The sequence below is a fragment of the Epinephelus lanceolatus genome, chromosome 13 (assembly GCF_041903045.1).
Source record: "Epinephelus lanceolatus isolate andai-2023 chromosome 13, ASM4190304v1, whole genome shotgun sequence".
Taxonomy (NCBI): Eukaryota; Metazoa; Chordata; class Actinopteri; order Perciformes; family Serranidae; genus Epinephelus; species Epinephelus lanceolatus.
Genome location: NC_135746.1, coordinates 830001 through 855045, shown reverse-complemented (window position 1 = coordinate 855045; position 25045 = coordinate 830001). Strand labels below are relative to the sequence as shown.

Sequence of the window (25045 nt, the reverse complement as noted above, 5' to 3'; positions counted from 1 at the left end):
AGCTGAAGGCTCTGGCTCCTGATCTACTTTTGGAGACTTTAGGGACCACGAGTAACCCTGCGTTCTCAGAGCGCAGTGTTCTGGTGGGATAATATGGCACTATGAGCTCTCTAAGATATGACGGAGCTTGACCATTTAGAGCTTTATAAGTTAACAGTAGGACTTTAAATTCAATTCTGGATTTTACAGGGAGCCAGTGCAGAGAAGCTAAAACAGGAGAAATATGATCTCGTTTCTTAGTTCCTGTTAGTACACGTGCTGCTGCATTCTGAATTAGCTGGAGAGTTTTTAAGGACTTACTAGAGCTACCTGATAATAGAGAGTTACAGTAATCCAGCCTTGAGGTAACAAAAGCGTGGACCAATTTTTCTGCATCTTTTCGGGTCAGGATAGGCCTAATTTTCACAATATTACGCAGATGAAAAAATGCAGTCCGTGAGGTTTGTTTTAAATGAGAATTAAAAGACAAATCTTGATCAAATATTACTCCGAGGTTTCTTACGGTAGTGCTAGAGGCCAGAGCAATGCCATCTAGAGAAACTATGTCATCAGATAAAGAGTCTCTGAGTTGTTTGGGGCCAAGAACAATAACTTCAGTTTTGTCTGAATTTAACATCAGGAAATTGGTGCTCATCCAATTTTTTATGTCTTTAAGGCAGTTATGGAGTTTAGTTAATTGATTACTTTCTTCTGGCTTCATCGATAAATACAACTGAGTATCATCCGCATAACAATGGAAATTTATAGAGTGATTTCTAATGATGTTGCCTAAAGGAAGCATATATAGAGTAAATAGGATTGGTCCGAGCACAGAACCTTGCGGAACTCCAAAACAAACTTTAGTACATAAGGATGATTCATTATGAACGTCAACAAACTGAAAACGATCAGATAAATAAGATTTAAACCAGCTTAGTGCAGAACCTTTTAGGCCAATTAAGTGATCCAGTCTCTGCAGTAGAATTTGATGGTCAATTGTGTCAAACGCTGCACTAAGATCTAATAAAACAAGAACAGAGACGAGTCCTTTGTCTGAAGCAATCAGAAGGTCATTTGTAATTTTAACTAGTGCTGTCTCAGTGCTATGATGCACTCTAAATCCTGACTGAAATTCCTCAAATAAATTATTATTATAGTATGAGTATGTGGGTTGCATCCATGAAAAATTGGCCAAATCTTCTCTGCCAAAGCCAAACAGCTTTTTTTGCTGTTGACTCTTGTTTTGAGCTTCTGGTTCAGCACTTAGGAACCGCAGGGTCCGACGTTAAGGTTTTTTCCTACTTGCCCTGCCGGGCAAGTACTTCTCAAATCTACTTGCCCCATCTAAATTCTTACTTGCCCTGCCTAAGAGGTTCTTTTTCTGGCTGTGTGGTGCATATTTTCGCTCATGACTTATATCTTACGTCAGCAGAGACGCTCAGCCAATGGAGGCAGCAGCACATAACAAAGCAGCACACTGCAACTGGCCCCTCCGAGGACAGAAACAGGAGAGGAAATACACGATTACAGGCCTGGAGTTAAGATATTTTTAGGGCAAGGCCACTTTGGCCTTTGATAAATACAAATTTATTTGGGCATCACGGCCAAAACCAATGGCACAATAACAATATGTGCTAACTACATTGAATAAAGACAAAACAATATATGTGCTGAAAAACAGTACTGAGTTTAATAAAACTGGGTGTGCATGACTGGGGATATATCTCGTTTCTTGTTGTTTTGATTCATGTTCCTTATTTTTTAAGTCTTTGAAATGTCTTTCTTTTGTTATCTCCTAGTTATTAAGAAATTATTATTAGAAGAAGATTCTTTATTGTCCTTTCTCAGCACATTACATACATTTGACCCATCCTACTGTATACACTGGGAGCAGTGGGCAGCCGCAGTGCAGCGTCCGGGGACCAACTCCAGTTCTTTTGCCAATGCCAGTGGTCAGGGTCACTGACAGGAGTATTCACCTAACATAGCCTACATATCTTTAATTATATAATTATTTATATGTCTCTATGTATATTTTTACATAAATCCCCAATATTTTATTTGACTTTAAAAAAATCCTCTTCCTTCATTTAATTAGACAGTGTTTATTGTATTGTATTATATATATTAATTCTCTACAAGATCTTGTATGTTCTTTAATGTGTGTTCAATTTATTAAAAGGAAAAAAACAAAAAAACGTTTTGGTGAATCCTGCAGCAAAGTGAGCCCTCTTCCTCAGAGAGGATCTTTGCCTCCCAGTTTGTTCCTGGCGGCAGAGCAGAGTGATCTGTCTTTTTTCTCAGAGGATCTTTGTCCCATGACAGCAGTCAGCAGGCTGTTCTTATCTATCGCTCTGCTCTCCGTGTCCGCATTTAAAACAACTTTCGCTGGTGATTTGACAGTCACTAGAAGCACATTATGACCCTTTGTAAAAGTTTCTGTGGTACCTGTGTTGTACATGAGCTAACGTTAGCGGGTAAGGACTGAGAGGCTGTCCAGTATGTGTGTCCGACTCGGTGCTGCTTGCCCGATCAGGCATGTCTGCGCAGGGTCTGCTGGCCCGCCGGCTATTTTTACTTGCCCCGGGCATTCGGGCAACCGTTAATGTCGGACCCTGAACCGTAGGCAGTCTGCTACAGATCTGCAGTCAAGGTTTGCAGGACGACATGGACGACGGCTCTCTTCCCAGACAATCCGGAACAGACTGCACGCAGCCAATCTCCAGTCTCATAGGGCTGCCAGGAGGCCTGCAACTGCTGCCCTTCACCGTCAGGCCCATCTGTGCTGGTGTCGGCAACACATGCACTGGAACCTGAACATGTGGAGGAACGTTAAGTTCAGCGATGAGTCCAGATTCTGTCTGCAGCAGTTGGATCGTAGGGTCAAAGTGTGGAGAAGACACAGAGAACACTTTGCTGATTGCTGCACCGATAGAGTAACATCTTTTGGTGGAGGCAGTGTGAAGGTGTGGGGAGGCATCTCCCTCACTGGAAAAACAAAGCTTGTCATCATTGGAGGCGACCTCATTGCAGAGAGATATGGAGATGATATTCTGCAACCAGTGGCAATCCCATATCTCCACAGTCTGGGACTGAACTCTATCCTCCAAGATGACAACACTCGCCCCCACAGAGTGGAGTTTATCAGAGACTACCTCCAGACTTTGGGATTGGAGAGGAGGGACTGGCCTGCCAGCAGTCCTGACCTCAGGAGGAGGTGCCAGGCTGGTGACCAGCATGAGGAGGAGGTGCCAGGCTGGTGACCAGCATGAGGAGGAGGTGCCAGGCTGATGTGGCTGTGTATGGTTCCTCCACACGCTACTGAGGCTCCTGTTTGTTAAATGAATAAACTGTTAAATTGCCAAAATGTCTTGTTTCTTCAGACTTCAATCATCCAATCCACCAAACAAGAGTCAACAACAAAAAAAAGCTGTTTGGCATTGGCAGAGATTTGGCTATTTTTTCATGGGCACAACCCACATACTCAGCTCTGCTGCTCATCCCACAAATGCATGATCCTTACAAATGAGGCTCCATTTAAAAGGGAAATAAACAGGCTTTGCTAAAGGTATAAGATTTATTGACAAGAAGCTTCGTTACAGCAAAGAAATAATCTATCAAACACACATTTCATTACTTTTTGTGCTTCGTTTATATGAAGAGCTGCTGAGGGTAAAGGAGAGCTCAGCGTCCAGGAGACTGAGACTGACAGGTTGCTCTGGAAACTCCCAGTCAATGTGAGGTTGCATTTATTTTTAGCCGTACAACACTTTCAGACTAAATAAATAAATCAATAAGTGGACTCAGTGCAGAGACCTTCACTGTGTGCTGCTTGTTTTACTGCTGTGTTGACTGAACGACTCAGAACATGTTACTGAGTGAATGAGAAACCAAACAAGATTCTTTGCTTCAAACTGTCACATAACATTTACAGCCAAAGTTACACTGCCACCTGGTGGAGACCCCGACACCTACAACACCTACACGATGAACTACACCAGCAGCTGACCGGTATCTGTCCAAAACGTGACTGGGTCATCTCTGATTTAAAGCCTGATGCAGCAACTTCAGCTACCAAAAAGACACTTTTGACCAAAAAGAACTAAAAAAAATCTGCCTGGAGCCACAAAACATATTTAAGTGTTACGGTAACACTGTGTACCGAGTCTAAATGATCCTGTCAACATATCGACATAGGTCTAAACGATCTTTCACAATTATGTTTTACCACGAGACGGCTCCTCTGCAGTGGGCTGTTTCTAATTACATGGTACTTTAACTTTGCAGCGTTGGCAGTCAAACAAATCTGAACACCCACTATTAAATTCTGAATTTTCCACTGAGACTTTTACTTTAATGGATTTGGAATCTATGGTTAACCTCGCTGGGGAGACTCAGGACGAGACACTGCTGGGCAAAATTTAGAGAAAAAGGCACCAGGTCGTGGACGTGTGACGCACATTTTAGTGAATGCACTACTGCATTCCAAAGAACTCGATCTTTGGAATCTAACCTAAAAGTGCAGCTGTCGCGCCCTGAAAAATAGGTGCTTGGGAACGCATGCTCTGGCGTTTGAGCACGCCTGCCTTGAGTCTACACTGAAAACACTGAATTTGAGGGCGTAAAAAATGCGGCACGTGTTCAACCCTGAAGGCTCCAGAGCAGCAGGTTACCGACCGCCTGATGAAGTGTGGTCACCTGCTGAGGCAGCTGAACCAACCTGTCTGTTTTTACCTGAGGGGACGTGGACAGGTAACGTGAACCCAGGTCGTCTCACCTTTGTCAGAGTGGGAGCGGCTGTCCTCCATCTCTCTCTTCAGACTCTCCATCTGCTCCCCCATCTCCCGACTCCGCTCCTCCGACTCCTTCAGCTTACTGCACACACACACAGACACAGAGGGAGAGACAGGTGAGGAGGCGGACAGGTGAGAAGAGGGATGGCGTGTGTCTCTGCATGACCTCTGACCTCTCCAGGTTGATGTTGGCGGCCTTGACTTTGCGCAGCTCCTCCTGAACCAGCTGTTTGGCTCTGATCTCGGCGTCCAGAGCCGACTGCAGCTCAAGGCGGGCCGACATGTCCACCTTCTGACTGCGCCGCACCTTCCACAGCGGGTCCTGCAGGGAGGGGGCGGGGACAGCTGATCAATGACAACTCTGAATCAAAGCCCCGCCATACCAGAGCCCCGCCCACAACAGGCAACAACACTGATCATTTAAGGTGCTTTCAGACGGCGAGCAGCTCACTGTCACCATAGAAACCACAGTCACCACAAACAGGACGTGACTTTAACAGATCAGATTATAAACCTGGGTCATCATTGGATCATTGATTAATCAGAAGCTGTATTGATTATATGATTCTGATCAGCACTTCCTGTGTGATGAGGTCACAGGTGGACAGCAGTGGTCTCAGGTGTCTGGAAGCACCAGAAGTTTCCCCTCATTGGCAGCAACAAATGGAGCAGTCAGCCAATCAGAGCAGCCCATGCACATAGCGTTGTTTGAGCATGATATCTGACCCCATGTGACCTCCTGATGGATGATGTCACTGATTTGGTTGCTGGGTGAAATCATATGGCACTACCCCTCCTGATACTGGAAAACCTGATCTAAGAGCTCTGCAAAGTCCAGACCCCTCAAGGACTAATGGGACCTCCTCAGAGTTGATGAGGATCCCTGAAGGACTCCTGTACAGGCTGATGTACAAGCCAATAGCCATGCAAGCTTCTTAGACCCCGCCCATAATGAGGCTGAGTGAATCCTGATTGGCTGAAAGCAGTGACTGACACACTCACCCTCCTGTCTCCACCAATTGGAGGCCAAGGCTTCTTAGGAGGCGTGGCCACTCCTGACTCAGGCTGAGACAGCAGATTGAAAGAAAAAAACTACTGAGTACTACTGACACATGTACTACTGACACATGTACTACTGACACATGTACTACTGAGTACTACTGACACATGTACTACTGACACATGTACAACTGACACAGGTACTTCTGACAGTACTACTGACACATGTACTACTGACACATGTACAACTGACACAGGTACTTCTGACAGTACTACTGACACATGTACTACTGACAGTACTACTGACACATGTACTACTGACACAGGTACTTCTGACAGTACTACTGACAGTACTACTGACACAGGTACTTCTGACAGTACTACTGACACATGTACTACTGACACAGGTACTACTGACACAGGTACCTCTGACAGTACTACTGACACATGTACTACTGACAGTACTACTGACACATGTATTTCTGACAGAACTACTGACACGTGTACTTCGGACACATGTACTACTGACACAGGTACTTCTGACAGTACTACTGACACATGTACTACTGACACAGGTACTTCTGACAGTACTACTGACACATGTACTACTGACAATACTACTGAAGCAGGTACTACTGACACATGTACTTCTGACAGTACTACTGACACAGGTACTACTGACACGTACTACTGAAGCAGGTACTACTGACACATGTACTTCTGACAGTACTACTGACGCAGGTACTACTGACAGTACTACTGACACAGGTACTTCTGACAGAACTACTGACACGTGTACTTCTGACACATGTACTACTGACACAGGTACTTCTGACAGTACTACTGACACATGTACTACTAACAGTACTACTGACACAGGTACTTCTGACAGTACTACTGACACATGTACTTCTGACAGTACTACTGACGCAGGTACTACTGACACATGTACTACTGACAGTACTACTGACAGTACTACTGACACATGTACTTCTGACAGTACTACTGACACAGGTACTACTGAAGCAGGTACTACTGACACACGTACTTCTGACAGTACTACTGACGCAGGTACTACTGACACATGTACTTCTGACAGTACTACTGACACATGTACAACTGACACATGTACTTCTGACAGTACTACTGAAACATGTACAACTGACACATGTACTACTGACAGTACTACTGAAACAGATACTACTGACACAGGTACTTCTGACAGTACTACTGACACATGTACAACTGACACATGTACTACTGACAGTACTACTGACGCAGGTACTACTGACACATGTATTTCTGACAGTACTACTGACACATGTACAACTGACACATGTACTTCTGACAGTACTACTGACACATGTACAACTGACACATGTACTTCTGACAGTACTACTGACACATGTACAACTGACACATGTACTACTGACAGTACTACTGACACAGGTACTACTGACTGGACTACTGACGCAGGTATTACTGACGCAGGTACTACTGACAGAACTACTGCTACAGGTACTACCGACAGTACTACTGACGCAGGTATTACCGACAGTACTACTGCCACAGGTACTACTGACAGTACTACTGATGCAGGTACTACTGACAGTACTACTGATGCTGGTATTACTGACAGGACTACTGCAACAGGTACTACTGACAATACTACTGATGTAGGTACTACTGATAGTATTAAGTCTGACATAAGTACTACTGACAGGTTGTGAGGGTCTGTGGGTGTTGTTGCTCTGAACTGGCTCACACTGGTTTCAGTGTGTAGGTGTGTGTTACCAGAGGTCGTGGTCCCAGACTGGAGCTGCGCAGAGTTTCCAGTTCCTCCGTCATCTTAGTAGCCAGAGCCTGAAGGTACCCACGGGCATCCTTCTCATCACTGACCCTGAAACACCACAGACACATCAGTCACAGAGCGTCCACCACAGACACAGACACATCAGTCACATAGCATCCACCACAGACACACACGTCAGTCACATAGCGTCCACCTCAGTCACAGACATGTCAGTCACAGAGCATCCACCTCAGTCACAGAGAGTCCACCACAGACACAGACACATCAGTCACAGACAGTCCACCACAGACACAGACACGTCAGTCACAGAGCGTCCACCACAGACACAGACACATCAGTCACAGAGTGTCCACCACAGACACACACGTCAGTCATAGAGCGTCCACCACAGACACAGAGTCCACCACAGACACAGACACATCAGTCACATAGCGTCCACCTCAGTCACATAGCGTCCACCACAGACACGTCAGTCACAGAGCGTCCACCTCAGTCACAGAGAGTCCACCACAGACACAGACACCTCAGTCACAGAGAGTCCACCACAGACACAGACACGTCAGTCACAGAGCGTCCACCACAGACACAGACACGTCAGTCACAGAGCGTCCACCTCAGTCACAGAGAGTCCACCACAGACACAGGCACCTCAGTCACAGAGAGTCCACCACAGACACAGACACGTCAGTCACAGAGCGTCCACCACAGACACAGACACGTCAGTCACAGAGCGTCCACCACAGACACAGAGGGTCCACCACAGACACAGACACGTCAGTCATAGAGCGTCCACCACAGACACAGACACGTCAGTCACAGAGCGTCCACCACAGACACAGAGGGTCCACCACAGACACAGACACGTCAGTCATAGAGCGTCCACCACAGACACAGACAGTCCACCACAGACAGACACGTCAGTCATAGAGCGTCCACCACAGACACAGAGAGTCCACCACAGACACAGACACATCAGTCACAGAGCGTCCACCACAGACACGAAAGTCACAGAGCGTCCACCACAGACACAGACACGTCAGTCACATAGCGTCCACCACAGACACAGATACGTCAGTCACAGAGCGTCCACCACAGACACAGATATGTCAGTAACAGAGTGTCCACCACAGACACAGATACGTCAGTCACAGAGAGTCCACCACAGACACAAAAGTCACAGAGCGTCCACCACAGACACAGATACGTCAGTCACATAGCGTCCACCACAGACACAGATACGTCAGTCACAGAGTGTCCACCACAGACACGAAAGTCACAGAGCGTCCACCAGACACAGATACGTCAGTCACATAGCGTCCACCACAGACACAGATACGTCAGTCACAGAGTGTCCACCACAGACACAGACACGTCAGTCACATAACGTCCACCACAGACACAGATACGTCACTCAGAGAGTGTCCACCACAGACACGAAAGTCACAGAGCGTTCACTACAGACACGAAAGTCACAGAGCGTCCACCACAGACACAGACATGAAAGTCACAGAGCGTCCACCACAGACACGAAAGTCACAGAGCGTCCACCACAGACACAGACACATCAGTCACAGAGTGTCCACCACAGACACAGAGTCCACCACAGACACAGACACGTCAGTCACATAGCGTCCACCTCAGTCACAGAGAGTCCACCACAGACACGTCAGTCACAGAGCGTCCACCTCAGTCACAGAGAGTCCACCACAGACACAGACACATCAGTCACAGAGCGTCCACCACAGACACGTCAGTCACAGAGCGTCCACCACAGACACAGATACGTCAGTCACAGAGAGTCCACCACAGACACGTCAGTCACACAGAGTCCACCACAGACACAGACACGTCAGTCACACAGAGTCCACCACAGACATGTCAGTCACAGAGAGTCCACCACAGACACAGACACATCAGTCACAGAGCGTCCACCACAGACACAGACACGTCATTCACAGAGAGTCCACCACAGACACGTCAGTCACACAGAGTCCACCACAGACACAGACACGTCAGTCACACAGAGTCCACCACAGACATGTCAGTCACAGAGAGTCCACCACAGACACAGACACATCAGTCACAGAGCGTCCACCACAGACACAGACACGTCATTCACAGAGCGTCCACCACAGACAGACACGTCAGTCACAGAGAGTCCACCACAGACACAGACACGTCAGTCACAGAGCGTCCACCACAGACACAGACACGTCAGTCACAGAGCATCCACCACAGACACAGACACGTCAGTCACAGAGCATCCACCACAGACACAGATACGTCAGTAACAGAGTGTCCACCACAGACACAGATACGTCAGTCACAGAGTGTCCACCACAGACACGAAAGTCACAGAGCGTCCACCAGACACAGACACGTCAGTCACAGAGCGTCCACCACAGACACAGATACGTCAGTCACATACCGTCCACCACAGACACAGATACGTCAGTAACAGAGTGTCCACCACAGACACAGATACGTCAGTCACAGAGTGTCCACCACAGACACGAAAGTCACAGAGCATCCACCACAGACACAGACACAGACACGTCAGTCACATAGCGTCCACCACAGACACAGATACGTCAGTCAGAGTGTCCACCACAGACACGAAAGTCACAGAGCGTCCACCACAGACACAGATACGTCAGTCACAGAGTGTCCACCACAGACACAGATACGTCAGTCACATAGCGTCCACCACAGACACAGATACGTCAGTCACAGAGTGTCCACCACAGACACAGACACGTCAGTCACATAGCGTCCACCACAGACACAGATACGTCAGTCACATAGCGTCCACCACAGACACAGATACGTCAGTAACAGAGTGTCCACCACAGACACAGATACGTCAGTCACAGAGTGTCCACCACAGACACAGACACGTCAGTCACATAGCGTCCACCACAGACACAGATACGTCAGTCACATAGCGTCCACCACAGACACAGATACGTCAGTCACATAGCATCCACCACAGACACAGATACGTCAGTCACAGAGTGTCCACCACAGACACGAAAGTCACAGAGCGTCCACCACAGACACAGACACGTCAGTCACATAGCATCCACCACAGACACACACGTCAGTCACATAGCGTCCACCTCAGTCACAGACATGTCAGTCACAGAGCATCCACCTCAGTCACAGAGAGTCCACCACAGACACAGACACATCAGTCACAGACAGTCCACCACAGACACAGACACGTCAGTCACAGAGCGTCCACCACAGACACAGACACATCAGTCACAGAGTGTCCACCACAGACACACACGTCAGTCATAGAGCGTCCACCACAGACACAGAGTCCACCACAGACACAGACACGTCAGTCACATAGCGTCCACCTCAGTCACATAGCGTCCACCACAGACACGTCAGTCACAGAGCGTCCACCTCAGTCACAGAGAGTCCACCACAGACACAGACACCTCAGTCACAGAGAGTCCACCACAGACACAGACACGTCAGTCACAGAGCGTCCACCACAGACACAGACACGTCAGTCACAGAGCGTCCACCTCAGTCACAGAGAGTCCACCACAGACACAGGCACCTCAGTCACAGAGAGTCCACCACAGACACAGACACGTCAGTCACAGAGCGTCCACCACAGACACAGACACGTCAGTCACAGAGCGTCCACCACAGACACAGAGGGTCCACCACAGACACAGACACGTCAGTCATAGAGCGTCCACCACAGACACAGACACGTCAGTCACAGAGCGTCCACCACAGACACAGAGGGTCCACCACAGACACAGACACGTCAGTCATAGAGCGTCCACCACAGACACAGAGAGTCCACCACAGACACAGACACGTCAGTCATAGAGCGTCCACCACAGACACAGAGAGTCCACCACAGACACAGACACGTCAGTCACATAGCGTCCACCACAGACACAGATACGTCAGTCAGAGTGTCCACCACAGACACGAAAGTCACAGAGCGTCCACCACAGACACAGATACGTCAGTCACAGAGTGTCCACCACAGACACGTCAGTCACATAGCGTCCACCACAGACACAGATACGTCAGTCAGAGTGTCCACCACAGACACGAAAGTCACAGAGCGTCCACCACAGACACAGATACATCAGTCACAGAGTGTCCACCACAGACACAGATACGTCAGTCACATAGCGTCCACCACAGACACAGATACGTCAGTCACAGAGTGTCCACCACAGACACAGACACGTCAGTCACATAGCGTCCACCACAGACACAGATACGTCAGTCACATAGCGTCCACCAGACACAGATACGTCAGTAACAGAGTGTCCACCACAGACACAGATACGTCAGTCACAGAGTGTCCACCACAGACACAGACACGTCAGTCACATAGCGTCCACCACAGACACAGACACATCAGTCACAGAGCGTCCACCACAGACACAGATACGTCAGTCACATAGCATCCACCACAGACACAGATACGTCAGTCACAGAGTGTCCACCACAGACACGAAAGTCACAGAGCGTCCACCACAGACACAGACACGTCAGTCACATAGCGTCCACCACAGACACAGATACGTCAGTCAGAGTGTCCACCACAGACACGAAAGTCACAGAGCGTCCACCACAGACACAGATACGTCAGTCACAGAGTGTCCACCACAGACACAGATACGTCAGTCACATAGCGTCCACCACAGACACAGATACGTCAGTCACAGAGTGTCCACCACAGACACAGACACGTCAGTCACATAGCGTCCACCACAGACACAGATACGTCAGTCACAGAGTGTCCACCACAGACACAGACACGTCAGTCACATAACGTCCACCACAGACACAGATACGTCAGTCACAGAGTGTCCACCACAGACACGAAAGTCACAGAGCGTCCACCACAGACACAAAAGTCACAGAGTGTCCCCTGCAGGTCGGACTCACCACTGGATGATCTCTGCGATCTGAGCCTCCCAGTGCGCCACGCTCTCCTTCTTAGATGACAGGTCCTGTAGTTCGTCCTCCAGCTGGCGATTCTGAGCCGTCAGTTTGTCCACAAATGAACACAGCTGAGAGAGACGTACCATTACTGAGCATGTGCAGTGACAGTAACAGTGCTACAGATATTCTTACTGACTGATTGATTCCATACAGGCTCACAAGACATTAGACAGCTGCAAGAGCCTGGACGATCACATGATAAATAATAATATATGAAATTCAAAAGAACATTTAAGAAGATTCACAGATTCTTGTGGACTCAGTACTTCAGGATTTTGTCACCTTGTCAGTTTCAGCCGTCAGTTTGCGATTTTCTTCTGTCAGCATGTTTTTCTCTCGTTCAGATTTCTCCTTCAGAGCTGCAACAGCTTCATCCATCTCAGTTTGTCTGCAGAGACAAGAACAAAACCTGGATCAGGACTCACCTGTCCCTCTAGTTTAACCTGGTTCGGGACTCACCTGTCCCTGTAGTTTAACTTGGGTCGGGACTCACCTGTCCCTCTCCAGTCTCACCTGATGCAGGACTTACCTGTCCCTCTAGTTTAACCTGGTTCAGGACTCACCTGTCCCTCCAGTCTCACCTGATGCAGGACTCACCTGTCTCTCTTGGCCTTGTCCAGCTTGTCTCGGAGCTGCAGCAGCTCCTTGTTGGCAGCGAGCTGCGCCCCCTCGGACTCCTGCAGGTCTTTACGGAGGTTTTTGATCTCTGAGGAGTGGGCGGAGTCTCTCCTCAACAGCTCCTCCTCGTAGAACAGGACCTTCTTATCGAGCTCCGCCTTGACACGGGACAGCTCCTGCTGAGACTCCGCCCCACCAGCTGCTGCTCCCCGACCCTGCTGAGACTGAGACCAGAACCCCGATCATGTAACGTAAGGACTGGGATCTTTAGGATATATACGTAACGCTCCATCACAGTGTGTTAGTTTATAGGATTGAATAAATAAAACGTTAGACGTTCGATCAGGTTCAGCTTCCTGTGCGGTCAGAGTAATATAATATGTCACAGAGGGTCCTCACAGGTACAGTAGTGTGAACAGTGTGTGTGTGTGTGTGTGTGACCTCTGACCTTCAGGCTCTGCAGCTCCGTCTCCAGCTGTTTGGAGTAAACCTCACTGTGCTCCCTCAGCTTCCTCTCCTTCGAAGCCTCCGCCTTCGCATCGTCCAGCTGAGCCTCCAGCTGAAAACACACAGAATGCTTTTATTCTGAAGGTTTCCCCCTCCTTCCTGTCCTATGCAGCTTACATCTTCTCTGAGGCTGCATTCACACCAGAGCCACCGTCGCAGCAATGAGCTGCAGGGTTGTGATGGTCAGTCGCTTGTTTGAGTGGAAGGTGGAAAGTAACCCGATCTCTCCATCTGGCTGAACATTCGTCTTCAGTTTGTTTATCTCAGCCTTAATGATCTGGAGAATTTATTTGTTTTCTGTAACAGCTTATCCTGTTGGGGGGTCGCAGGGGGTGGAGCCTATCCCGGCTGACATTGGGCGAGAGGCAGGGTTCACCCTGGACAAGTCACCAGACTGTCACGTTCATAAACAGTGACAGCAGGTATAAATATACGTTGGTGTTTGTCGTCCTCTGGTGGTGAACAGGAGGAACTAAAGGAGGTTCAGTTTATCAACAGTTTGGTCAGAAACAAAGAGGGCTGGGACTTTAACGCGTTAATTTCAATTAATTAATTACAGAAAAAATAATGCAATAAAGAAAACGCATTTAATCGCATCTTTCTCAGTTCCCTAATTTCTGGCACACCGGTAACACTGACACACACACTCCAGCCTGGTGGGTGCGGTAATGCACCTGAAGAGTGTCTGCCAGCCGCGAAGAAGATGCACAGGATGCATTGGGTGACATCAGTTTTTTTTTCATCCTAGAAACACAATGAAAAAACAAATCGGATTTTCTTTTCTGGGGCTTTCAGCCACACTTTTTGGTTTTCATCGTCTTTACTGAGCAGAGCGTGACGAGTTCACCTCCTGTCAGGACGATGTGTTCACCAACACATTTCATAAGAAGCAGATTTCATTAAACACAACATCATGACCTGTGTCTGCTCAGTCAGCGTCTCCGCCTCACCTCCTTGCGGTTCTTCTCCGTCTTACGGATGTCCTGTCTCATGGCGTCCATCTTCTGCAGGAGGGTGTCCATCTCCTCCTCTTTGTCCCGGAGCTGTCGGGACAGACGCTGTTTGGAGGAGCGGAGGTCGGCCATCCTCTCCGACAGGTCTGAGAACTCCTGCAGGGCCAGCTTCCTCTGAGAGTGAGCCTCCTTCAGCTCCTTCGTCTGACTCCTCAAACGCTCCAGAGAGTCGGCCAGCTGCTGCTCACACAGGACGACAGCACACACGTCATACTGGGGACACACTGGGGACATATTGAGGACACACTGGGGGATATATTGGGGACACACTGGGGGATATATTGGGGACACACTGGGGGATATATTGGGGACACACTAGGGACACAATGGGGACATATTGGGGACATACTAGGGACACACTGGGGATATATTGGGGACACACTGGGGACATATTGGAGACACACAAGGGATATATTGGGGACACATTGGGGACAGACTAAGGAGATAGTGGGGACACACAAGGGATATATTGGGGACACACTGGGGGACATAGTGGGGACACACTGGGGATATATTGGGGACATACTGGGGACAAAGTGGGGATATATTGGGGACACACTGGGGACATAGTGGGGACACATTGGGGATATATTGGGGGCATACTGGGGACAAAGTGGGGATATATTGGGGACAGACTAAGGACATAGTGGGGACACACTGGGGATATATTGGGGACATACTGGGGACAAAGTGGGGATATATTGGGGACACACTGAAGACACACTGGGGATATATTGGGGACACACTGGGGATATATTGGGGACATACTGGGGACAAAGTGGGGATATATTGGGGACACACTGAAGACACACTGGGGACATAGTGGGGACACATTGGGGATATATTGGGGACACACTGGAGACACACTGGGAACATATTGGGGACACACTGGGGATATATTGGGGACAAACTGGGGATATATTGCGGACAAAATGGGGACATAGTGGGGACAAACTGGGGATATATTGGGGACACACGGGATATATTGGGGACACACTGGGGATATATTGGGGACACACGGGATATATTGGGGACACACTGGGGATATATTGGGGACAAACTGGGGATATATTGGGGACACACTGGGGATATATTGGGGACAAACTGGGGATATATTGGGGACATAGTGGGGATATATTGGGGACATAGTGGGGATATATTGGGGACAAACTGGGGATATATTGGGGACACACTGGGGGTATATTGGGGACATAGTGGGGATATATTGGGGACACACTGGGGATATATTGGGGACATAGTGGGGATATATTGGGGACATAGTGGGGATATATTGGGGACACACTGGGGATATATTGGGGACATAGTGGGGATATATTGGGGACACACTGGGGATATATTGGGGACACACTGGGGATATATTGGGGGGACACTGGGGATATATTGGGGACATACTGGGGATATATTGGGGAGACACTGGGGATATATTGGGGACAAACTGGGGATATACTGGGGACACACTGGGGATATATTGGGGACATAGTGGGGATATACTGGGGACACTGGGGATATATTGGGGACATACTAGGGATATATTGGGGACACACTGGGGATATACTGGGGACACACAGGGGATATATGGGAGACATAGTGGGGATATAGTGGGGACACACTGGGGATATATTGGGGACACACTGGGGATATATTGGGGACATACTGGGGATATATTGGGGACACACTGGGGATATATTGGGGACAAACTGGGGATATACTGGGGACACACTGGGGATATATTGGGGACATAGTGGGGATATACTGGGGACACACTGGGGATATATTGGGGACACACTAGGGATATATTGGGGACATAGTGGGGATATATTGGGGACACACTGGGGATATATTGGGGACAAACTGGGGATATACTGGGACACACTGGGGATATATTGGGGACATAGTGGGGATATACTGGGGACACACTGGGGATATATTGGGGACATAGTGGGGATATATTGGGGACACACTGGGGATATATTGGGGATATATTGGGGACACACTGGGGATATATTGGGGATATATTGGGGACACACTGGGAACACTGCATCACACTCATTTCTCAGCTCCTCGCTCACAGACCTGATGAACAGATGTTGACTGACAGCTGGGTCACTGAGTGGCTGTTAGGTAAATACCTTGTGGACGTCGTCTTTCTCCTGTTTCAGCGTCTTCACCTGCTTCTCCAGGGTCTTCAGTTTGGAGGCGGAGCTCTCATAGTCCTGTCTGAGTGTGACCGCCTCCTCCAGCTGGTGCTCCAGCCTATCAGAGTCTACCACAGCAGGGGGGTGGGGCTTACTCACTGTTAAAGACCACCAAAAACTACAAGTGCTACTGCAGCTCCATCACCTACAACATCAACTACCAGCTGCTGCAGCTCCATCACCTACAACATCAACTACCAGCTGCTGCAGCTACATCACCTACAACATCAACTACCAGCTGCTGCAGCTCCATCATCTACAACATCAACTACCAGCTGCTGCAGCTCCATCACCTACAACATCAACTACCAGCTGCTGCAGCTCCATCACCTACAACATCAACTACCAGCTGCTGCAGCTCCATCACCTACAACATCAACTACCAGCTGCTGCTGCTCCATCACCTACAACATCAACTACCAGCTGCTGCAGCTACATCACCTACAACATCAACTACCAGCTGCTGCAGCTCCATCACCTACAACATCAACTACCAGCTGCTGCAGCTCCATCACCCAAACATCAACTACCAGCTGCTGCTGCTCCATCATCTACAACATCAACTACCAGCTGCTGCAGCTCCATCATCTACAACATCAACTACCAGCTGCTGCAGCTCCATCACCTACAACATCAACTACCAGATGCCGCAGCAGCTACATCACCTACAACATCAACTACCAGCTGCTGCAGCTACATCATCTACAACATCAACTACCAGCTGCTGCTGCTCCATCACCTACAACATCAACTACCAGCTGCCGCAGCAGCTCCATCACCTACAACATCAACTACCAGCTGCTGCAGCTCCATCACCTACAACATCAACTACCAGCTGCTGCAGCTCCATCACCTGCAACATCAACTACCAGCTGCTGCAGCTACATCACCCAAACATCAACTACCAGCTGCTGCAGCTCCATCACCTACAACATCAACTACCAGCTGCCGCAGCTCCATCACCTACAATATCAACTACCAGCTGCTGCAGCTCCATCACCTACAACATCAACTACCAGCTGCTGCAGCTCCATCACCTACAACATCAACTACCAGCTGCTGCAGCTCCATCACCTACAACATCAACTACCAGCTGCTGCAGCTCCATTACCTACAACATCAACTACCAGCTGCTGCAGCTCCATTACCTACAACATCAACTACCAGCTGCTGCAGCTCCATCACCCAAACATCAACTACCAGCTGCTGCAGCTCCATCACCTACAACATCAACTACCAGCTGCTGCAGCTCCATTACCTACAACATCAACTACCAGCTGCTGCAGCTCCATCACCTACAACATCAACTACCAGCTGCTGCAGCTCCATCACCCAAACATCAACTACCAGCTGCTGCTGCTGCTCCATCACCCAAACATCAACTACCAGCTGCTGCAGCTCCATCACCTACAACATCAACTACCAGCTGCTGCAGCTACATCATTTACAACATCAACTACCAGCTGCTGCAGCTCCATCACCCAAACATCAACTACCAGCTGCTGCAGCTATATCACCTACAACATCAACTACCAGCTGCTGCAGCTACATCACCTACAACATCAACTACCAGCTGCTGCAGCTCCATCACCCAAACATCAACTACCAGCTGCTGCAGCTCCATCACCTACAACATCAACTACCAGCTGCTGCAGCTCCATCACCCAAACATCAACTACCAGCTGCTGCTGCTGCTCCATCACCCAAACATCAACTACCAGCTGCTGCAGCTCCATCACCTACAACATCAACTACCAGCTGCTGCAGCTACATCATCTACAACATCAACTACCAGCTGCTGCAGCTCCATCACCTACAACATCAACTACCAGCTGCTGCAGCAGCTCCATCACCTACAACATCAACTACCAGCTGCTGCAGCTACATCACCTACAACATCAACTACCAGCTGCTGCAGCTCCATCACCTGCAACATCAACTACCAGCTGCTGCAGCTACATCACCCAAACATCAACTACCAGCTGCTGCAGCTCCATCACCTACAACATCAACTACCAGCTGCCGCAGCTCCATCACCTACAATATCAACTACCAGCTGCTGCAGCTCCATTACCTACAACATCAACTACCAGCTGCTGCAGCTCCATTACCTACAACATCAACTACCAGCTGCTGCAGCTCCATTACCTACAACATCAACTACCAGCTGCTGCAGCTCCATCACCTACAACATCAACTACCAGCTGCTGCTGCTCCATCACCTACAACATCAACTACCAGCTGCTGCATCTCCATTACCTACAACATCAACTACCAGCTGCTGCAGCTCCATCACCTACAACATCAACTACCAGCTGCTGCAGCTCCATCACCCAAACATCAACTACCAGCTGCTGCTGCTGCTCCATCACCCAAACATCAACTACCAGCTGCTGCAGCTCCATCACCCAAACATCAACTACCAGCTGCTGCAGCTATATCACCTACAACATCAACTACCAGCTGCTGCAGCTACATCACCTACAACATCAACTACCAGCTGCTGCAGCTCCATCACCCAAACATCAACTACCAGCTGCTGCTGCTGCTCCATCACCCAAACATCAACTACCAGCTGCTGCTGCTACATCACCCAAACATCAACTACCAGCTGCTGCAGCTACATCACCTGCAACATCGACTACCAGCTGCTGCAGCTACATCACTTGCAACATCAACTACCAGCTGCTGCTGCTCCATCACCTACAACATCAACTACCAGCTGCTGCAGCTACATCACCCAAACATCAACTACCAGCTGCTGCAGCTACATCATCTACAACATCAACTACCAGCTGCTGCAGCTCCATCACCTACAACATCAACTACCAGCTGCTGCAGCTACATCATCTACAACATCAACTACCAGCTGCTGCAGCTCCATCACCTACAACATCAACTACCAGCTGCTGCAGCTCCATCACCTACAACATCAACTACCAGCTGCTGCAGCTCCATCACCTACAACATCAACTACCAGCTGCTGCAGCAGCTCCATCACCTACAACATCAACTACCAGCTGCTGCAGCTCCATCACCTACAACATCAACTACCAGCTGCTGCAGCTCCATCACCTACAACATCAACTACCAGCTGCCGCAGCTCCATCACCTACAACATCAACTACCAGCTGCTGCAGCAGCTCCATCACCCAAACATCAACTACCAGCTGCTGCTGCTGCTCCATCACCCAAATATCAACTACCAGCTGCTGCAGCTACATCACCCAAACATCAACTACCAGCTGCTGCAGCTATATCACCTACAACATCAACTACCAGCTGCTGCAGCTCCATCACCTACAACATCAACTACCAGCTGCTGCAGCTCCATCACCCAAACATCAACTACCAGCTGCTGCTGCTGCTCCATCACCCAAACATCAACTACCAGCTGCTGCAGCTACATCACCTGCAACATCAACTACCAGCTGCTGCAGCTACATCACCTGCAACATCGACTACCAGCTGCTGCAGCTACATCACTTGCAACATCAACTACCAGCTGCTGCTGCTCCATCACCTACAACATCAACTACCAGCTGCTGCAGCTACATCATCTACAACATCAACTACCAGCTGCCGCAGCTCCATCACCTACAACATCAACTACCAGCTGCTGCAGCAGCTCCATCACCTACAACATCAACTACCAGCTGCTGCTGCTCCATCACCTACAACATCAACTACCAGCTGCTGCAGCTCCATCACCTACAACATCAACTACCAGCTGCTGCAGCTACATCACCCAAACATCAACTACCAGCTGCTGCAGCTACATCATCTACAACATCAACTACCAGCTGCTGCAGCTCCATCACCTACAACATCAACTACCAGCTGCTGCAGCTACATCATCTACAACATCAACTACCAGCTGCTGCAGCTCCATCACCTACAACATCAACTACCAGCTGCTGCAGCTCCATCACCTACAACATCAACTACCAGCTGCCGCAGCTCCATCACCTACAACATCAACTACCAGCTGCTGCAGCAGCTCCATCACCTACAACATCAACTACCAGCTGCTGCAGCTCCATCACCTACAACATGAACTGCTCTCACCTGCCAGCTTCTTCTTCAGCCGCTCGATCTCCTCGTTCAGCTTCTTGATCTCTTTGTCACGACTCAGAGTTCCTCCTCGGGCCGGAGCCTGCAGCGCCTGAGTCGACTCTGCAACATACACACAGTGCCACATCAGAGTACTACATCTGAACTACATCAGTACTACATCCAAACTACATCAGAGTACTACATTGGAACTACATCAGTACTACATCCAAACTACATCTGAACTACATCAGTGTACTACATCAGTACTACATCAGAACTACATCAGAGTACTACATCGGAACTACATCCAAACTACATCTGAACTACATCAGTACCACATCAGAGTACTACATTGGAACTACATCGGTACTACATCAGACTATTACATCAGTACTACATCCGAACTACATCTGAACTACATCAGTACCACATCAGAACTACATCAGAACATTACATCGAAACTACATCAGTACTACATCAGAGTATTACATCAGTACTACATCAGAACTACATCTGAACTGCATCAGAGTACTATATTGGAACTACATCAGAGTACTACATCGGAACTACATCAGAGTACTACATCAGTACTACATTTGAACTACATCAGTACCAAATCAGAACTACATCAGTACTACATCAGAGTACTACATCGGAACTACATCAGTACTACATCAGAACTACATCTGAACTACAGCAGTACCACATCAGAGTACTATATTGGAACTACATCAAAGTACTACATTATAACTACACCAGTACTACATCAGAGTACTACATCAGTACTACTTCTGAACTACATCAGTATTACATCAGTACTACATCAGAACTACATCAGTACTACATCAGAACTACATCAGGACTGCATTAGTACTACATCAGAGTACTACTTCAGAACTACATCACAACTACATCAGTACTACATCAGAACTACATCAGGACTGCATTAGTACTACATCAGAGTACTACTTCAGAACTACATCACAACTATATCAGTACTACACGGCGGTCCGTGTACTCGCGGTGTCTCACCCTGCAGTTTTCGGTTCAGCTCCTGTTTCTCCTGCTCCAGTCGGCGGATCCTCCTCTCGAAAGCCTCCACTTCCTGCCCTCCTCCTCCTCCTCCCTCCTCACCCTCCCCCTCCTGGCGGATGCCGAGCTCCACCCGGCTGATGGAGCTGCAGTCAGCAAAGCAGCTGTCAGTGGTGTAGGTGAAGCCGACGAAGGGGAGGTGCTGCCCAGTAAAACCAGTGTGAGATACTGGAGGGCCGATGTCCTGCAGAAAAAACACTCAGTGAGACTCGACGACCGTCACATTCTGGAGTGTGTGTTAGTATACGGATAGGTCATGGGTCAGGACCAGACCGCGGGACTCCAGACAGGACCTGTGAGACTAGAGCCAGAACCTGAGAGACTAAAGTCAAGACCTCAGAAAGACTAAGGTCAGGACCTGTAAGACTAAAGTCAAAACCTCAGAAAGACTAAGGTCAGGACCTGTAAGATTAAGTCAAAACCTCAGAAAGACTAAGGTCAGGACCTGTAAGATTAAGTCAAAACCTCAGAATGACTAAGGTCAGGACCTGAGAGACTAGGGTCAGGACCTGAGAGACTAAAGTCAAGACCTCAGAAAGACTAAGGTCAGGACCTGTGAGACTAGGGTCAGGACCTGAGAGACTAGGGTCAGGACCTGAAAGACTAAAGTCAAAACCTCAGAAAGACTAAGGTCAGGGCCTGAGAGACTAAAGTCAAAACCTCAGAAAGACTAAGGTCAGGACCTGAGAGACTAGGGTCAGGACCTGAGAGACTAAAGTCAAGACCTCAGAAAGACTAAGGTCAGGACCTGAGAGACTAGGGTCAGGACCTGAGAGACTAAAGTCAAAACCTCAGAAAGACTAGGGTCAGGACCTGAGAGGCTAAAGTCAAAACCTCAGAAAGACTAAGGTCAGGACCTGAGAGACTAAAGTCAAAACCTCAGAAAGACTAAGGTCAGGACCTGAGAGACTAAAGTCAAAACCTCAGAAAGACTAAGGTCAGGACCTGAGAGACTAGGGTCAGGACCTGAGAGACTAAAGTCAAGACCTCAGAAAGACTAAGGTCAGGACCTGAGAGACTAGGGTCAGGACCTGAGAGACTAAAGTCAAAACCTCAGAAAGACTAAGGTCAGGACCTGTGAGATTAGGGTCAGGACCTTAGGGACTAGAGTCAGGACCTGACAGTCCCGAGTCACGACCTAAAAGTCTTGGGTCTGGGCCTGAAGATTACAGGCTAGACCCGAGACACTCGAGTCAGGACCTGAAGGACTAAAGGCAGGACCTTGACGACTCGAGCCATTACCTGAAGACTCGAGTCAGGGCCTAAAGGACTTGAGTCTGGACCTGAAGGACTTGAGTAAGGATCTGACAGACCAATCACTGGTACACTGTGACTAACTGGTTCAGGACTCGGTGTTTGTCCTCACCGGGTTCTTGAGGACGTCGTCATCCACGTCGAAGTTGGAGGTGTCAGTGGGCGAGGACACGTCGGGGATGTAGGGGGCCTCGGTGGACCGGATGTTGTCCCAGTCGATCCCGCTGAAGAATGGGTGGCTCTTGAAGTCAGAGATCCCGTTCAGGCCCAGCCGGCGTTCCCTGGAGCACAGCAGGCGCTGGATCAGGTCCTTGGCATCCTCGGACACATCGGTCACGTGGGAGGGGAACTGGAAACGGTCCTGGAGACAAACAGCGAGGAGAAACAGTGTGAGGGGAGCAAAGAGGACGGACAGAGATAATGAGACAGAAATGGAGAGCAGGACGCCGGCGTCCGTCCACTGAGACCCGTTCAGATTTAGAAAAGAGGAAGTAGGACGAGAGTCTGGAGACAAACAGATAACCTGGAAAAAGCAGAGGAGCTGAAATACGGAGCAGCTCCACTTATTGTCTGTCCCACGAATCATCATCTGGGGACAGTCCTCACTGTCTTAACTGTCCTCACAGTCTGAACAGTCCTCACAGTCTGAACTGTCCTCACAGTGCTCACAGTCCTCATAGTCCTTACAGTCCTAACTGTCCTCATAGTCCTTACAGTCCTAACTGTCCTCATAGTCCTTACAACCTCATGTCCTCACAGTCCTAACTGTCCTCATGTCCTCACAGCGCTCACACAGAAGATCTGACACTTCTTTGTTTTAGTCTGATTCTATTAAAAACATCTGACTCGACTGGATCAACATTTTAGTTGCTGGACATTTTCAGATGACCTGAGCAGGTGTTTCTCACCTCGTGGTTCATGATCTTGCCATAAGTTTCCACCAGCGACTCGGCGTAGAACGGCGTCTCTCCATACAGCATCTCGTACATGCAGACCCCCAGAGACCACCAGTCACACTCCGGTCCGTAGCGGCCCATCCCGTCCTCCATCGCCTGCAGGATCTCTGGGGAGATGTAGTCTGGAGTGCCCACCGCCACGGAGGACTGGACCTGCACCGAGACCACAGAGACCACAGGACGAGTCCTTCAGTCTGTCTCTGGAGCACTCACTTCTCTACATTAAAACCAGTTAACTGTCCAGTCAGACCAGTTCACTCTCAAACTGAACCCAGTGAAGCGAAGCTGCTTCACACAGAGACTGAACTCAGTTAACGTTGAACTCAACATGACTGTGTGACGTATTGGTGTGTTACCGTGCCGTCCTCCATCATACGGAGACAAGAGCCGAAGTCTGCGAGGCGGATGTGACCATTAACATCCAGGAGGACGTTGTCTGGTTTGATGTCCCTGTGACAGAACAAACACCTTAAATTAATAACCAGTTCAACTTAAATAACCAATAAAACACCTTAAATCTCCAGTAAAAATCATTATAAAACCAGTCAAATGCCTTAAATAACCAGTTAAAATCAACCGTTAAGTAACTAGTAAAACACACTGAAAGACTTATGTTCCTTAGAGGTCAGAGTCGGGGTGCGTTCAAACATGAACAAAGTGAACATGTGATGTTGTGATGTGTTCAGGGACAGTAGGGAGTGGCGTATCATCAGACTTTCAGACCTGTGGTGCCCTGAGTTCAGACTGACAGGCAGGG

The 25045-nt window shown here is 48.8% G+C and overlaps 1 protein-coding gene across 8 annotated transcripts in view; it reads right to left on the bottom strand.

Annotated features, from left to right (window-relative positions):
- cdc42bpb (CDC42 binding protein kinase beta (DMPK-like)) overlaps positions 1 to 25045 on the bottom strand; it is a 63589-nt gene that overhangs the window by 25549 nt on the left and 12995 nt on the right. For 4 of the 8 annotated variants that reach the window (XM_078173610.1, XM_078173615.1, XM_078173611.1 and 1 more), the window contains exons 6-20: positions 24645 to 24738; positions 24241 to 24441; positions 23445 to 23693; positions 22019 to 22262; positions 20999 to 21106; positions 16865 to 16998; positions 14652 to 14894; positions 13643 to 13753; positions 13174 to 13418; positions 12859 to 12964; positions 12520 to 12644; positions 7566 to 7671; positions 5775 to 5837; positions 4946 to 5094; positions 4757 to 4854 (exon numbers count right to left, since the gene is read on the bottom strand). In XM_078173610.1, the coding sequence (XP_078029736.1) occupies positions 4757 to 4854; positions 4946 to 5094; positions 5775 to 5837; positions 7566 to 7671; positions 12520 to 12644; positions 12859 to 12964; positions 13174 to 13418; positions 13643 to 13753; positions 14652 to 14894; positions 16865 to 16998; positions 20999 to 21106; positions 22019 to 22262; positions 23445 to 23693; positions 24241 to 24441; positions 24645 to 24738 (2276 nt within the window). The remainder of the gene's footprint in view (positions 1 to 4756; positions 4855 to 4945; positions 5095 to 5774; positions 5838 to 7565; positions 7672 to 12519; positions 12645 to 12858; positions 12965 to 13173; positions 13419 to 13642; positions 13754 to 14651; positions 14895 to 16864; positions 16999 to 20998; positions 21107 to 22018; positions 22263 to 23444; positions 23694 to 24240; positions 24442 to 24644; positions 24739 to 25045) is intronic. The other 4 variants (XM_078173612.1, XM_078173617.1, XM_078173613.1 and 1 more) reach the window with 2 other exon arrangements.